At 38.7% G+C, this 17780-nt stretch overlaps 1 protein-coding gene across 6 annotated transcripts in view; it reads right to left on the reverse strand.

Moving 5' to 3' along the window:
• Window positions 1-16101: 16101 nt before the first annotated feature.
• LOC145774829 (uncharacterized) overlaps window positions 16102-17780 on the reverse strand; it is a 395287-nt gene continuing 393608 nt past the window's right edge. For 4 of the 6 annotated variants that reach the window (XM_082587146.1, XM_082586429.1, XM_082587796.1 and 1 more), the window contains 3 exons: window positions 17467-17729; window positions 17059-17241; window positions 16102-16389 (listed from right to left, as the gene is read on the reverse strand). In XM_082587146.1, the coding sequence (XP_082443272.1) occupies window positions 16333-16389; window positions 17059-17241; window positions 17467-17729 (503 nt within the window). In that variant the 3' untranslated portion in view covers window positions 16102-16332. Of the gene's footprint in view, window positions 16390-17058; window positions 17242-17466; window positions 17730-17780 lie in introns of those variants that run through there. The other 2 variants (XM_082590496.1, XM_082588350.1) reach the window with 2 other exon arrangements.

Below are 17780 nucleotides of genomic sequence, written 5' to 3' on the forward strand. Positions count from 1 at the left end.
CAAGGCCAAATCTTATTACAAAGAAAGAATTTCGAGAGTTGTGGTTAAATGGTTCTAGTCTTCTCTACCAGTGTGAGGAAATTCCATCTGTAGAAAATGCCACTCCAGTACCTGTCCATAGCCTATATCTTCGTGACGAAGAGGAGTCGCTTGACGTTGGACAGGGTGGTCTTCACAGATTGATCGAGGCCGCACCTTCTTTGTATGTTATGAAAAAGAGAATCGCTTATTTGGTTGCTTTTGTAGAATTTTTGTGCTGTAAAACGAGAAAGCGTAGCTTTGTGAAGCCAAAACTGGATGCATCTTATCTTAACAGTGCTTCAGAGTTGGCTGTGAAGTTTGTTCAGAAGAGCGTGTATGGCGATGTGGTACATTTAATGACCAAACGATCGCCGGATGCCCTTGAGGAAGTGATAAAGCGAGGTAGTGTTGGCGCTTCGCAACGTGAGAAGGAACGGTTGAAAGAATTACGTTCACTTAAAAAGTACAGACCTTGTGTAGATGACGCTGGTGTAATCCGCATTGAAGGGCGCTTAAGTAATTCTCCCGAGATTTCTTTAGAAGCAAAGCATCCGATTGTTTTGCCTTCGAAGCACCCCTTCACAAAACTTGTTGTACTGTCGCATCATAATGGAAATGCGCACTGTGGAGTACAGCACACTTTGTTGTCTACGCGACAGAAGTTTTGGATCGCTAATGGTAATGCCTCCGTGAAGAGGTATCTTAATGACTGTGGTGTATGCGCGATTGAGAAAGCTCGACCTATAAGGCAGCTCATGTCTGATTTACCTTTGTCTCGCACAACTGCGCATAGGAAACCCTTTTTTGATTGCGGCTTAGACTATCTTGGACCTTTAACTTTTGTTGAAGGTAAAAGTCACAAAAAAGCTTGGGGACTCTTGTTCACATGTATGGCATCTCGCGCTATTCATGTTGAGCTGGTTACGTCATTGTCGCTGAGTGATTTTTTACTTGCCTTTACAAGGTTTACAGATTTACGTGGGCAGGTTAATGCTATCTATTCCGACAATGGAAGTACCTTTCAGGCAGCATCTAAGAAGTTACCCGAGTTGATAGAATCAGCTGAATTTCACAACGCCCTGAGACAGAGAGAGATAAACTGGGAATTTATACCTCCGTATGCTCCGGCGCAAGGTGGCGCCTGGGAGGCAATGGTTAAACAATTTAAAATTGCATTTTTTCACATTTTGGACTCTTCAAGTCGTAAGCCCAATTTTATTGAACTGCTTACGTACACCAGTAGTGCCGTTCGGATCGTGAACGAACGCCCTTTGGTACCTTTGAGTGACGACCCTAGGGATTTTACTGTCATCACCCCTGCCTCACTTTTGACCCCATACTTAGACCCATACTGTGCTGTTGGGCAACCACATGATCGTGACCAACTAAGAAGGGATTATCGGTTCAATTTGTCACTTTCTCATCAGTTTTGGAGTAAATGGATCGATTTTTACTTGCCAGGTCTTCAGGGCCGGAAAAAATGGCTAAAAATGGCCGAGAATTTGGAGCCTGGTCAACTTGTAGTGGTAGGTTCTCTCCAGGACATTGGTAAACGTGGGAAGTATCAACTTGGGAGGGTGCATGAGGTAGTTCCACAAATTAGGAAAGGGAAGCCTGTGGTTCGTAGAGCTAAAGTTGCCGTCTGCAACTATGATGAGAGTACGGGGAAAGTGAAAGTAGACTATGTGTTGAGGGATATTTCGTGCCTCGCCCCCGTAAAGAACACCTAAGTGTTAGGGTTTGAGCCTGGTTTTGTCTGCGGTGGCCGACACTTGTCTGAGCCCAGAACAGTCGGTTATTATCGCAACCATGGTATATAGCGTCATTTTTTGCTTGTACCTAATACCTATGGTACCAATTTCATGTATCGTCGTGTTTATTCTTATTGCTGTTCATTCTTTGCATGCCCTTTGTATTTGCGTATTAACTTAAACGTGAGTGATTCAAACAATTTGTGTATCATGTGTTTTTATTCATTGGCTCACAATTGTCGTCAATTCTTTTTTAGTTATGCCATGTCAGACTGTCATAACTAGGGGCCGCTATGTTACAGACGGTTGTTCGCCTGGTCAAACGTCATGTAGAAACCGTTCGGGTCTACTGAATATTACGTCATGGAAATTCCTAAAACATGAGCCAAAATTGCACCATCGTCCGTAAGACTCGTGTCAGACCGGTTTAAACCTGTTTCAGTTTGAGACCTGTTTGGACATGAAATATTGCGTCACGAACTGCTCTCGTGCCTTTGAGTTATCACAAATTTTTCTGATTCATTCTCGAAGTTGTTTGTTGGAAGTCGGTCGCACATTTAACTGGTTTATTTGGTGCTTGCTAGCTGGACAAATTCTCCGTCTTTTATCCAAGTAATCTGTATCGTAGTGACAGTTTTAGAGGTGCAAGGAGTTGCAACCCCATTTCGATAGCCGCGGGCTAATTTTACAGAAATACACTGTTTGAAAAGAAGTTCAAGTGTGTGTTTCTTCAGTCATTATATACAGACGAACGGATTCGGGAACTTTATGTTAAGATTTTCCCACGAAGAGATTATGGTTTACCGCTGTGACCAACACAGTACAAAAGTTACACAAGTTCCCATACCGACAGGGAGACAACAAGACGACCATACGGTCTACTAGTCAATTGCCACCCTACGGAAATTACGATTTTGCCATTTAAAATAAGCTTACAAGAGAAAAATAATAATTGAAACGTTTCCGCGCTTCAACAACAGCATACGCACAAAAAACAACAACATATTGATGATAACGTAAGCCAAAACACAAAATTCCATGAAGCAAGCAGAGAATAATAAAGTTTCCGAAGCAACTGACAAGTTGGTTTCCATAACATATCACTTACGATGCACTGTAGCTTTGTAAAATCTTGTAAGAAATTGTACTTGTAAGAAATTGTACTGATTGATATTTTCAGGTATTGTAGGACATATAATATACTTCTTAAGCCATATCACTCAAAACTAAAGCTCTTGACCATCACATTTGACCTTTAACCTCATGTTTATTAGTAGCCCCAATTGTGCTCAATCATGCGGAAATTAATTTTTGATCATAAATAACTTGTAGTGCTCACTAGTTACAATCACATGCAATGCATCATTTTAAAGGTATTTTCAAGGAGAATTGATATCAGAAATAAAATTAATGGCTTATTGAGTATTTCACCTCACAAAGTGAAAACAAAAGCTTGTGTCTGAAAATCAGTACTATTTTTAATTGCAAGTGTGCTATGCCAAGTTCCCCTAATGATTTTTGTATATTTATAATTTAAAATAGGCTCATTAAATATTATAATTGAAGAAGATTGTGCCAAACAATGCAAAACCACCCTCCACACCTCCAAGACACCCATTTGAATGCCCCAAGCTCCCAACTTCCCTGGACACAACCACCCTATGGACAAATCCCACAAAAGCGACCAAGCTTGTGGCTGTGTGGGGGAGGCCATGGCTTGACCACTAAACAACTTGGAATGGCTCCTCCTCATTGACTTTGAGGGAGAGGAGCCAACAACAAGATTGTGCTAAAAATTTATGTTTTTAAACTAATATGGGTCCTGCTACTTAAACATTTTAAGCCATAGATCCATCTGAGCAACAATGATAAATTCTAAATTCCAGAACAACATTTTGTCACTTCGGGTACATACTCTTTCTTGACCTATTTTTCCACAACAAAACTAACACATCAAAAATACCATACAACAATACACTGAATAATAACATAAGAGTTCACAAATGGTTATCTAAGGGTTGGAATCGGGTAAATTTTCTCTGCGTTATGCTTGATATGCACTCCAACAACATAGTATAACTACATTTAACCCTTTTTTGAAAACTTAGGACTTCAGCAGTAATTACAAATACGAAAAGCAGCTTTTGAAGGGCCAAAATCTAAAGGAGTTATTACAGTTACTGTACGGTATAAGAAATAGTACGATTGAACGATTTGTGGGCCCCTCCTTATATGTTGTTAGATTTATCAGGTGTCCTTTTGAGACCCATTACTTTAGTTATAATATATATTTGAGCTTCATAGTGGCCCAAAATGAGGAGTTGAGTATAGCGGCCCAAAATGAGAGGATTTTCCTCATTTCATTTTGAAATGAGAAAAATTTCTACAAAGTAAAGCTGTTGTGGTTAGCGAATCGCAACTGCTCGCTGTACTAGCGAGTGCTCAGCCTTGTGCTGATAGCCCGGGAAGAACGCTCCTTTCTTCACAATGAGGTTGTCATCTTAGGCGCAACAAGACCATTTATTGATTAGTTTAGTGAGAATTCGTAGTCCCATTGCTTTCATTTTGAATGCCTGCAAAGAAATTACGATCTGTGACAAGGAAATTCAAGCTTCTGAAGCCTCCAGTATAGGCTACTGCGTCAAAAGAGTGCTGATGGGATTAATGCTGCCAGTACAAATAGAGGGGACAACACTGTTGCGACAACTGGTCGATAAGTACACATAGACTGTCGTAGGCCTAAACGTTACACCAACCTAATCGATATACAGCTTAAGAAGAACAGAGAGGAAAGTGGGTCCTGCGTCACGAGGAAACGAAGTGTTCGAATTCTTGATGGCAATTTCAGCACTAAGACTCATTGTTTGTTTTGTGGGACTCGAGTTCTCACGGACAGACCTGGCTTTAGTTTTGTTAACTTAAAACAGATGTTTTTGCAAGGACTACTTAGTTATATTAGAGTGTTGTGCGAGACGTTCTGACGATTGGTTATTTGCCGTGAAAGGTCGTATTGAATATTACGGTGGCGATTTGCATGCAGCACTGCTTATACCATCATTCTTGTAGTGTTAATTTTATATATGGATTTAATGTAACTTTGTAATGCGACAGAGTATTGAGGCAAAACGTCGAAAATCTGGGCGACCGAAGGATGAGGAACAGGACCAGGCATCTCTAAAGATGTGTTCACATCTTGAACAGAATGATGAAGAACAGTTAACGATATCAGACCTCAGATCTAAAATGAAGGAGTTTTTAGCAAATGATGATTGCCTTCCTTATGGATCAAAATATCTGAAGACCCAATCGACGAAACTATTTATATAACTGAAGGTCAGGGCCTTCATGACATTGTCACCATGAGAGAGAAGACATCCGAATTCCTCCGATCTCATTACCTAAAAACAAGGCATGAGGAGGATGAAGAGTCACACAAGAGAGAAATTATTATAACTGCGGCAAGGCTCATCAAAAATGATGTTCCATCTGTTAATGATCACTATCCAAGCACAGACGCACTCAATAATAATGGTAATCGTGTTTTAAAACAATGAAAACTATCAATACTACAAAAAAGTGCTCAATGCTAAGCAAAAAAGCAAAGCAGAGCAAATTAAATCAAATATAGTTATTACTATCTGAAGCCTTTACAAATTGTTTCACCTAACGGATCATCAGAAGGTCTTATCCAAATAGAATCTATTTCTATTTGAAATATCTATTTCTATTTTAAATTTTCTATTTGAATATTTTATTTATTTTATTTTTATTTTGAATATTTGATTTCTATTTGAATAAGACCTTCTGATGATCCGTTAGGTGAAACAATTTGTAAAGGCTTCAGATAGTAATAACTATATTTGATGTAATCGTGTTTTATGTGCGCCCATTGCGATACATAACATATAGTCATTCCCCTAACCACGAATTGTTGGTAAAATAACCCGAAACACGAATTTCAAAATAAACAGGCTAATATTTGTTCAAACTCAAAAACTGAAATGGCACAGGCAAGAAGATTGCTATCCCTATTTCTGTACTAAAAATTAGACCAAAACCGCTTTTCAGATTTCAGCAAATGTTTGACCTAGTCCCAAAACCCTGTCCCTAATAAAATTGAAAACTTTCTGACCGTCTGCACTAACGTTGCTGTTAAATCTCTTCTGGTGAACCTAGAATAACATCAATAAAATTGGAAAATAATACTTTAGTGGCATGTGGCAAATAAAAGTTCAAAACAGCAACCGCTAGATGGCGATAGTAATTATCGCGCATTCGAGCAATTTCACCAATGCACAAGAGCGGCCCATATCCCTAGAAGCTAGAATCGTCAGGCAGAAACTTTCATATTTTGGCCACATAATGAGAAGCAAATCAATGGAAAAAGACATCATGCTTGGTTTGGTGAGCGGAGGAAGAGGAAGGGGGCGCCCAAAAATAAGATGGCTTGACACGATTGTAAATGACAGTGGTATGGGAGTGCATGAATTGAAGGAGGCTGCGTGGGATCGAGAGATGTGGAGAAAGATGACGTATAGAGTGACCGAGAGTCGTAAACGACTGAACGGATGATGATGATGACAAGAGCGGCCATGCTTTTATTATATCCGTTTTGATCTGGTCATGGAAAAGGTAAGAAAGTGTAATGAAGAGTTAGCCTTTGCCTAGGATGCAGATATAATTCAGATATATGCATTAGAGAATGTAGAAACTCATTTAAACATGTTCATTATACAGGCTGGTGTGGGGGTGTTCAGAGCCGGAGACAAATTTACAAATGTCAATCAATCAATGGTTTATTTGTCAGAAACGTAGTACGGTACATGTTTGAAATATGCAAGTATATTAATATAGGCTGTGGATATGCCAAGGTCTCCTTCGGTCCAGGTCGTGCTGACACAACAGTGTTAGCCTCTTGCAGTGCTGCCGGTGAAGCTCTTCCAATAATTGATCGTCTTTCAAGGCAAGAACCTCTCAAACAGGGCCGTAGCCAGACCGCAGAGCAAGGGGGGGCCGAAAAAATTTAAATGATTTTGGCATTTTAACCTCTTAAATACCGGTATCCACAAAAATTGCAATATAATATCATATTAGTGTTAGAACCAACACTGGTCTCTTATTTTATCTGCTAGTTAAATCACGGCAACCATATTACAATGACCAACATAACACAGCAATTGTTGACTTGTTGTATAAATAGCGGTACTTGTTATGAGCAAAAAGTTTAACTGGCTCGAAGAAGCTAGTGCCGAGGATTTTGATATATATGATTACATTCCGCCTATACACCCGTGAGCTAGTCTATAGCAATCGCGGATGTTTGGACGCAAACCGTCTCACAAACAAGTCTAAATCGATAGATTTCGATACAGAATGTTCAAAGGCCATAAGCACCAAGTTTGCCTGTCTTGGTTGTAACATGCTCCGTCTAGTGCAGGGGTTCTGAACCTTTTTTGTCTCGTTTACCCCTTGCCGAATGAAAAAAGTAAAATTTACTCCCACCGTTTTGGTGGCCCCTTGTGATGTCATCGTGTCCAGTCAACCATGCGAAGAAATGCAAAACATCTTTTTTTGTCTGGATTTACCTTGGCAAAAACAAAAACAAACTGTTTATTTGCCGAAGACACGATTGTTCTTGACGGGGTCCAGTGAAAGATAATGTCTACTCAAATGTCTTAAATAACTATGATAAAAGCACACAAGAATGTTTAAGGTTTTTTCTTTTATTAATAACTGACACGCAATTTCAACAGTCAATCAGTGAGGCTTTTGTGCTTTCTTTCCATGAACAATTTTGGAGATTCTTGGAACAGTCATTGAATGAGACCTACTCGCATGTAGAAAGACCTACTCGCATGTCGTCTTTGGGAACTAAGGGAGATCGATGTTTTGTTTAATATAGTCAACAATGAAGAGAACCCTGCTTCACACAGATAAGTAGTTGGAAAAGATATAATAACTTCAAATGCACGCTTAGTCAGCGTGGGAAACTCTTCGACTAATCCACACCAAAACTTGAAAAAGTCACCATTGCACGATAAGAATTTGGAACAAAGCGTTGTTGAACAGTGAAGATCAATCAATTCATCTTTGCAAAGATCATCGTCAGCAGTACTTTCTAACTTGGCTTCGAAGGGATGAGTTATCCAAAGAGCAGTAGGCTACTGTTAAAACTATCACCTTCGAAATAACCGTCAAAGTTCTTTTTAAGGCGGTAAAGTGCTGGCATATTTCGACTTCGAGGTCAGAAATCTCGTTGCGACTTCTATTGACTTTTCAATCATCAAATGTTGGAAAATTTGCGTAAATTCCTTTTTGAACTCTTCTACTCCACAGATCTAATTTTGTCTGAAAGCCCTGAATTTTATCATGTACGATGTAGTTCGAAAGTTCGAGACAAAACAAGACCCCTAGGAGCCACCGAACTTCGGTGTGATAAAGGAGAACAGAGTGTTCTGAACAGAGAACAGAGTGTTCTGTTCTGATAACTGAAAAAATAAAGTTTGCTTTAATTTATACTTCAGTAAATTTACCCCCTCGGTAGGTGAAATTTACTCCCAGGGGGTAAATTTACCCCCGGTTAAGAACCCCTGGTCTAGTGGGAGCGTCAACCCTTGTTAACACTGAGAATCCACACTCACAAACGGCAGTGCTAGATGATGCCTAGATCCAAATGTAAAAATATCTGCTGCAAGGTTGAACACTTTACAGATCAGAAAACTAAAAACAAAATTTATTTACACTGATTGGATTGAAGAGAAAAACTAAACACTGCAAGATTACGGGTTTATATTTTGTATGCGTTGTCTTCAAAAACCACTTGCTTTACCACTGCACATTTTACGATTTATCACTGCACAAATTTGGTTTATCACTGCACAAATTGGTTATCACTTGTAACATCCATTTATTGAGTTTTAAAAAACTAAGAAACGAAGCACACCTGCAAAACACAAACCATAAATATAAAGCGAACAAAGTAGGTCTGTTTCACACAATCAGAACTTAAAGTAACAAAACGTCCCTATAACCGAACATTGTAAGAAAAGCTCTTGTGAAAACTAGACTGAGTGAGCTGGGAACGCGAACTGAGAAAACAATCAACGTAAAGCGCTCCAAGCAAAGAAACCAGAACGTAGGACCATATGTAGACTAAACGTAATTTTACAACATCACTGACCCTTAGAATTAGGTATGGTACCGAGAATAGCGACAGCTGATATCAAATAGCCTAATTTGTACCGGTTTGTAGGCCTGCTGGAAAACCATTCCTTCTTTGTTAGGTTATCATTCTTTCCCAAAACATTTTTATTTTGCACAGTTTCTAACAATTTTTCTACCAACCTAACACGTGTTGGCCTTGGTTGAATTGAACATGTTGAGGTTGCCAAAGGAGGGGGTAGGGGGGGGGGGGCGAAATTGTTTAATCATTTTAGCTGTTAACTAAACAAAACAATTGTAGTTAATTGGGCCTAGGTTGGAGCTCTGCAACGGGAAAGATGAGCAAAATCATTATAATTGTAGCTGTTGCTCGAGAATGTTGGGATTTTGCCAGGGGAGGCGAGGCCCCCCTGGCCCCCGGCTGGCTACGGGCCTGCTCCCAAATACGTGGAAATTAGTGTTGGGCGATATATCGAATTTTCGATACGATATCTTTTCAATATCGATATTTTAACTATTATATAGCCCTAACTCGTAACTGCAAACCCCTACAAAAACGTTGCCAAGGCCAAACGGCAAAAGTTGAAATTGCCTCGGCAAAAGTTGAAATACAGTAGACTTTTTTCATAACAAACCAACAGAGCGTGACGTTGGAGTCGTGAACGACTCGTCGCTGTTTGCAATGCTGTGCGCTAGGGCAGTGATTCTCAACCTTTTTTGGTACATGGACCATATTTAAAAAAAAAATATCCAATGGACCACTTTGTTATGTTGACGCCTCATGAACGCTACTAGTCGAAACTATATTGCACACAAAGTCAGAAAACTCAAGGGCGTGTTTAATCTTAGTCCTTGTAATACGTAATTAACGAATTAAGCAAATCCTCTTAATTTTCACTTCAACCTCAACTACTTGAATAGGCCTACACATAATTTTATTTTCAAATTTCATTCTAACAAAACATCATGCACAATATTGCATATATTGTTTCAATAGAATGGTACGGGAATGTCTCAGTTTTGCCTTCTTAGCATCAGGAGCTTCTAACATTTTGTTAATTTGAAAACACTGCAGAATACAGTTGTTCATTTAGCGTCTGAAAAAGTATAACATGTGACATTAATGAAATAATTTAATTAACATTCAGTGAAACAGCGAATAGCTCTACTCTTCCTAAAGAAACTTTGTACCATGAAAAAGCACAATCTTTGTGCACCGACAACACCACAACAATTACAACAACATATGATTTATTGATTAGGCCTACCAGTACCAGCACTTCACTTATGCCTTGAGCAGTTCAATAGCCTACTCGTCAACTAGTAAAATAAATTCAAAAACTACTGAGCTAATGCTTATTGCTTATCTAGCACTTCCAGAAAAATCGTTCAAAAATCACGAAGTAAACATGATTATTTCGTCATGCTGACATGCAATCATACATGCTACATAATTTTCTTACACCTATATGCAGTCCTTACTATAGTAAATGATACAATTTTAAAGAACGTTTTTATCAAGGATTTATAGAACTCTCTGTGGACCAACAAAAATTCCAGGTGGACCACCAGTGGTCCACCTGGACCACGTTGAGAATCACTGCGCTAGGGTTAGTGGTTAGGGTGGAGTGAAAAAAACTTTTTTTTGAAATTCAAAAAAGGGGGGTCTAGATCCCTGACAAATTGGCAAAAAACAACAACAAAACTGGTTACGGGGAGTTGCACCCCCTATTGGCCGTTTTACCCCCCATTTTATGGGGGCTTACCCCCAAAATTCTTAAATCGGCTGTAACTTTGGAACTGCTGGTGCTAGGAACATGAGTTTGATATCAAATGATGCAGAATCATAATGTTTCTATCTACTCTAAGAAGACTTTTTGCCTTAATCTCACTAGAAAAAAGTTATGACAAAAAACGTATATTTTACCATGTTTTGGACAAAAACGGTAGCGCAAGCACAAGATGATGGGTAAATGCGCATGCTGTACTGCATATGCAGGTTACAGATGACTTGGATACTTTTGGTTATTGAATTTGCAATAAATGTACAGCATAGTATGCATATTATATGGTACACATGACGTAAAGAATACAAGGGTTAACTGAGAGCACGTTGGCAGGGGCAACCATGGTCTAACGGTACAGTAGTGTGACTGGTAATACAAAATACTGCTCACGTCATGTATACACACAGTTGCAAGTAACAACTTTACTGCACGACGTGGGGGTTACTGACTGGACACCTGTTCAAAGTGTAGGTGCATAAAACATGACATATACACTTATACAGCATATAGGCTACTGTAATTGATAGACGTAATTGGTGATGGGTAGACTGTGATCTGCCATGAAATCATTGCCAAGGAAATACCAGCACACAGATACTGCTGCATGTGCAATGGATGGTACTGGCTTATCTGTAGCAAAAAGTGTGCTGCAGGCAATTGCAGATACTGAACTTCATGACAAGCTTGCACTCGTTGGAAGCGATGGTACTGCTGCAATGACTGGAAATGAACATCGAGCACTTCGTCATCTGAAAGAGCAACTCTAAAGACAAGTGCAGTAGGTTATATGCTTACTGCACTGCAACGATCTCCCTTTACGACATATATTTACAAACTTAGATAGGACAACAAACAGCCCTTCATCTTTTTCTGGAATCATAGGAAAGGAATTAGAAGGCAGCATTTCTGCATGGAAAGTTACCCAAATTTAATCAATCCCCAATTCCAAATTTCCTGTGTTGCCCAACAGTGTGATTGATAACCTTAGTTCTGACCAGTATTATGGCTACAGAATATGTTGGGCTGTTATGCTTGGGCATGTTGATGAAGACTTGAAGTTTTTGTCAGTCGGGGAATTATGTCATTTAAGGTGGCAAACACTTGTTTGTAGGCTACTTTGTAAATATACTTCTGCAATCAACCTTTTCAAAAGTTTCATGATCTTGTCTGAGTACTGCATCAAGGTTTTCTTCCCATCTTAGTCTAAAATAAAACACCACAATTCATTATCTAATGAGTCAAAAAACTTCTTCAACATGTTGCAAAGAAATCTATCCTTCCCAAACCAAGAAGTAAAAGAGATTTCTAAGAAGGTTTTGAAACGCAATGCATTTTTCGATCACCCTGAAAATGTCATTGTTGGTATGCTAGGTGATGAAGACTGCCAATTATGAAGAGCAGCAGTCCAACAAATCCATCTGTTACGTTCACAAGCTCAGAAAAAGCAAAGAAAGAATCATGTTGGCTCCTCACAACAAGCAGAAGATGAAAATCAAAAACTGAGAAAGGAAATTTCACCAGCGGTGCCACCTGCAAATACGCAGATTTCTTGTTCCACAGCTTAATACTAAAGCAAAATTATACCACCAACTTGTAAAGCTTGGCACAGTTCATAAGTCTGAGCCACCTATCATGAGATCGCTAACAGATCAACAGCTTGACAATGTCATCGACTAACCTCTGCGGCTCGATTATTTTTGCCACATCCAAGTGGTGGAGCATCAATGCGTCATGTCAAGCTTTTGATTTGTTGTAGCTTTTGAATGAAGGTATTGGCTGATTCGTCAGAAGGTGCAATCTCGTCAACTTATGAAAGAATTCAACAGCTAAGAAGGAATTCCCGCTAGATTGACATGTTCACCTTTTTGGTTTGTTCTTATGTAGTACTGGTGGCCTAGCACATGCAGCATTATGAATCATATCAATCTGTGCGCTGGTATTTCCTTGACAATGATTTCATGGCAGATCACAGTCTACCCATCACCAATTACAGTATATGCTGTATACACTAGCGTACGCAGGGGGGGGGGCATTGGGCCATGGCCCCCCCCCTTAAGATGTTGTGTGACGTCACGATATTGAGAATGATGCTTTCAGTCTCTTTATTCTTGGGAATGATGCTTTCAGTGTAAAAAAACTTTCCTAATTGTAAACAAAACTGAATTAAAAGAGCGACTTTTGCCAATACCAAACATCTCAGCCAGGAATTAGCAACAAGAAAACGTAGCGACTTAGCTTTATTTCCGAAAAATGCCGAAGAAAACATGATCTTATCCTTTTGCTATGCCACCTGACACCACCATTTTACAGGAATATTCATACCCACATTTTTGTTGAAAATGCTCTCAGAATGCACCAAATTCAAAGTAATTTTTCAAAATTTTCTGGGGGAGGCCCCCCAGACCCCCCGCCGCTGGGTGTCGTCTTAGGCGAAAACGCCGTCGGGCTTCGCCCGCCTGTCGTCAAACCCACCTTTCCAAATTTTCTGGCTACGCTACCGTTAATGGCCCCCCCCCCTTGAGAAAATCCTGCGAACGCCACTGGCTGTATATATCATGTTTTATGCACCTACACTTTGAACAGGTGTCCAGTTAGTAACTCCCATGTCGTGCAGTAAAGTTGTTACTCTGTTGTTTCAAAACGTCGCGAATTCGGGCAAAATCTTGCACTTATTAGGGCCAAAATTGCTATATGAAAAGCTTCAAAATTGCATGAATTAAAAAAAACTACAAATTAGTATCTTTTACCTATCAAACTAAGTAGGGTACAGCCTCTTATTTGCTCAAGAAATATGCCGCAAAATTTTCATTTGGCACACCCGTATTGATGTATTGTATGGTGATCAAACTGTAGTACGAAATGCATTTAACCAACTGCATCATGCCAATTTGGGCAGCCACCAAAATATGTCTCAATACTTTTGTGAATCTGCCCAAATCAAAACACAAAATTTGCTATATAGCTAATTTTATTAATTTTCACAAATGCATCGTGTTGATTTGGGCAGCTGAAAACATGACATTATCTGATTAGTCTGTTTATACAACTTCCCAAATTAGCGTGAGGCAGTTTCCCCAAAATGAACAAATTCATTAATTTTTCCCAGTTACATAACTGTATCGTTTAGATTTGGGCAACAAAAAATATGAAATTATCTGATCATAGTTTATTTATAAAACTGCCCAAAATGGCATGATGCAGTTGCCTCGGCATCAAAATTTACAAAGTCTTTAAATTTTTCATAGGCCTAATATCCATAAATGCATCATCTTGATTTGGGCAACTACAAAATATAAATTTATATAAATCTGGTGAATACTTTTATAAAACAATTCGGGTGGAGAGGTTACAGTAGGCTACTTTTTCAACCATAAACGGACATAGCAAATACTTAAGCAAAATTACTTATAAACGGACATAGCTAAGCAACACCACAGATCAAAACGTTAATTTTACAAAGCTACAGTGCATCGTAAGTGATATGTTATGGAAACCAACTTGTCAGTTGCTTCGGAAACTTTATTATTCTCTGCTTGCTTCATGGAATTTTGTGTTTTGGCCTACGTTATCATCAATATGTTTTTTTTTTTTTGTGCGTATGCTGTTGTTGAAGCGCGGGAACCTTTCAATTATTATTTTTCTCTTGTAAGCTTATTTTAAATGGCAAAATCGTAATTTCCGTAGGGTGGCAATTGACTAGTAGACCGTATGGTCGTCTCGTTGTCTCCCTGTCGGTATGGGAACTTGTGTAACTTTTGTACTGTGTATTTTGCATATTTCAAACATGTACCTATGTTCCTGTTACTGACAAATAAAACGTTGATTGATTGATAGAACATTTAACGAAAAAATGTTATACTTTACCTGTTAAATGTAATGTTAATGTTGTGGTGTTGCTTAGCTTTGTTTGGTTACTTTTATAAAACTACCCAAATTAAAATGATGCAGTTGCGCCCCAAAATAAAAAATAAATATTTAGTTTGTATATGCAACTGTGTCATGTTAATTTCACCAACATTTAAAATGCTACTGCTGAAGTATATACACTCTTAATGTTACTCCTACCTACCATGCCAAAGTGCAGAAGTATCGAGCAATGCACAAACAAGGTATATTCAAAGATTAATTCAGTTCTATCTTGATTACTTGGGTAAGAAATTCTAGCTAGCTGGTGATCTTGTTATGTTAGTTTTCCACTGTTAGCCTATCATGCACCGCATACATTATATTTGGGCAATTTCTAATTTTCACATTCGTAACCAAACATTCTCTTCCTACGTCGTGCCGTGTTTTTTGAAAACACCTGCTCAATACCAATACGCTCTGCTATTTCGTGTGCGTTTGTGACTACGTGGTTAGCCTATATTTCGATAGTCTTTCAAAAACTTCGGCGGAGGGGCCCTCATTCCTTGCGGGGCCCCCTCCGATCGGAGGGCGGTTGCTACGCCTTTTTTTCTACGACGATTTACTGTAGGTTTGAGATTCAGTTTAAGTTATTGTTAAACTCGTCATTAGATTTAGACGCGGCCTTTGTTCAATCAAAGCTTCGAGTTTATAAAGTAGGCTACGTTAATCTAAATACACATTGTCAGATCCAATTGGACCAGTTTTGCGGAATGTTGTTTGGGCTGCCATTGGGAGATTATGGTCCGATAACCCTTTAATTATGGTCCGATAACCCAGTAAGATTATGGTCCGATAACCCTTTAAAATGTCTGCCGATTTCAGAAAATGCCTATTAATTCTCTTAGTGTTGCCAGATCCGTAAGTTTTGCTTCGTGATTGAGGAAAATTTCTAGCAGGTTGCAATATTGTTGATTCTTCAGATTTTCTATTATTTTGAATCGACTTCGAATATAATAAACACTATTTTTATTTGAAAACATCCTGCAGCACTAAAGATGCCCGACAATGGGTATTTAGCCCATGAGTAGCCTATAGTTCAAAGCTTGCTTGAAAACGTTCTATTTTAATGAACATTATGACTGAAAGTATCATATTAATTATCACCATTGTCATGTACAGCGCCCAGGAGCATAGTTTGACTGTGGCGCTATATAAATATTGTTATTATTATTAGTTCAACAATCTTGCGTTATGTGTTTCGTCACAGAAATTACGATTAAACATTTTTCCTCCAGTATAAACTTAAATTGTATATATTTAAACTAGAAAAAAAAAAACTTAATCTGGCATCACTTTAAAATTATTTATTCTATCGACACGTTAAGAAATTGATTTGACCTTACTTGCAATCAAAGCTCATCTCGACAAGACAGATTCCTGAATTCAAACCTTTATTAAATTTTGAAAAAGTTTAATCTGGGAACACCTTACAATTGACTCACCTGGCAACACTACAAGCTAATAAATTGATTTGAATTTTTATTGAAATTTTTAAATAAAATTAATAATTTGCAACACTAGATGTCGTTGAAGAGAAGTGAGCCCCCAAAACTTTCCTGACAACAGTTTCATTATCGCAACGTTGAAGTTTACGTTGATACAACGTCGTCTATCGTTGATACTTTGTCGTCGTCATGTAATAAACAAAGAACGGATAACATTAATTTAACATAAAACAACATCAAATAAATAAACAACAAAATCTTTCAATCATCTCCATCCTTGCGGTTGATGACGTCATGGCCAACCACGATCTCCAACTTCTGTAAAAGACGAAGCGAATAATTAAATTAAAGACGTTTCCACAACTTGGAATACTTTGGATCCTTCCAACTGTGTATGATGGAACGTCGTTGAATCAATGTAATGTTGATGCAAATACTTCACGTTGATGTTTATTGACGTAGAATCAACGATAGAATAACAAACCTTGGTAATTGTAGGCTACCATAGGCTAGCTAGGCTACAATTACCAAGGTTTGTTATTCTATCGTTGATTCTACGTCAATAAACATCAACGTGAAGTATTTGCATCAACATTACATTGATTCAACGACGTCCATCAACGTCAAAGAAGTCAACCTGGATCTTCAACTTCTGTAAAAGACGAAGCGAATAATTAAATTAAAGACGTTTCCACAACTTGGAATACTTTGGATCCTTCCAACTGTGGATTGATGGAACGTCGTTGAATCAATGTAATGTTGATGCAAATACTTCACGTTGATGTTTATTGACGTAGAATCAACGATAGAATAACAAACCTTGGTAATTGTAGGCTACCATAGGCTAGCTAGGCTACAATTACCAGAAACAAAATATTATCAACAATTCGAGGTTAGAGTTTGGTAGATGTGACGTTAGATAACGTTGATACAACGTATGTACTCTACATGTTATGTTAGATAACGTTGATACAACGTAACTTTCACCTTATTGTTGGACCGATCCAGAGCTTCCTTCAACATGGATCGTTCCATCATGTTCGCAAATCTCCTCCCCCCATCACCACCATCGAGGCATTCCCCCATCACAACCACCTCCTCAACTTTGCTCATTACCTCGATGACGTCATGGATGGATAGGAGGTTGACTCGGAGATTCATCCGAACAATCTAAACACAAATAATTATGATGCAACAATTAAATAATGTTGTTGTTTGTGACGTTTTGTTTATTTGTGAAAGTTTAACAAAATTTAAATAATTAAAATTGGTAACTGCTTCGGACTCGGACGATAAAACAATGTAAAGTAACGTTGAATCAACGTAACAACTGATGCTAATGCAACATGGATCAATGTAATTAAACGTTGATTATAAAAGTTAAACATGACTTACGGATCCAGGCATCGATTTGATCGCTTCCTTCCATGGAAGGAATTGGTTGGAATTCATTTCGCATCCGAGCAGATCAAGCTCTCCAATCCGCCCTGGCATCGATTTGAGGAATGACGTCACCGCATGGAAGTCATTCTGAGTGTGGGAGTCATACATCCGTATCCTCCCTCCATCAAAATGACTTCCTGCGGCCATGGTCACTTCCTCGTTGCCTTCCCTCAGGATTCTGCTGATGGCGATGATGGGGCGATCATCATTGTGATCTAATAATGCAAGAATAATATCAATCAATATTACCTCGGCTAACCAGGTTG

This window comes from Aplidium turbinatum, chromosome 1 (assembly GCF_918807975.1).
Source record: "Aplidium turbinatum chromosome 1, kaAplTurb1.1, whole genome shotgun sequence".
In the NCBI taxonomy this organism is placed as follows: domain Eukaryota; kingdom Metazoa; phylum Chordata; class Ascidiacea; order Aplousobranchia; family Polyclinidae; genus Aplidium; species Aplidium turbinatum.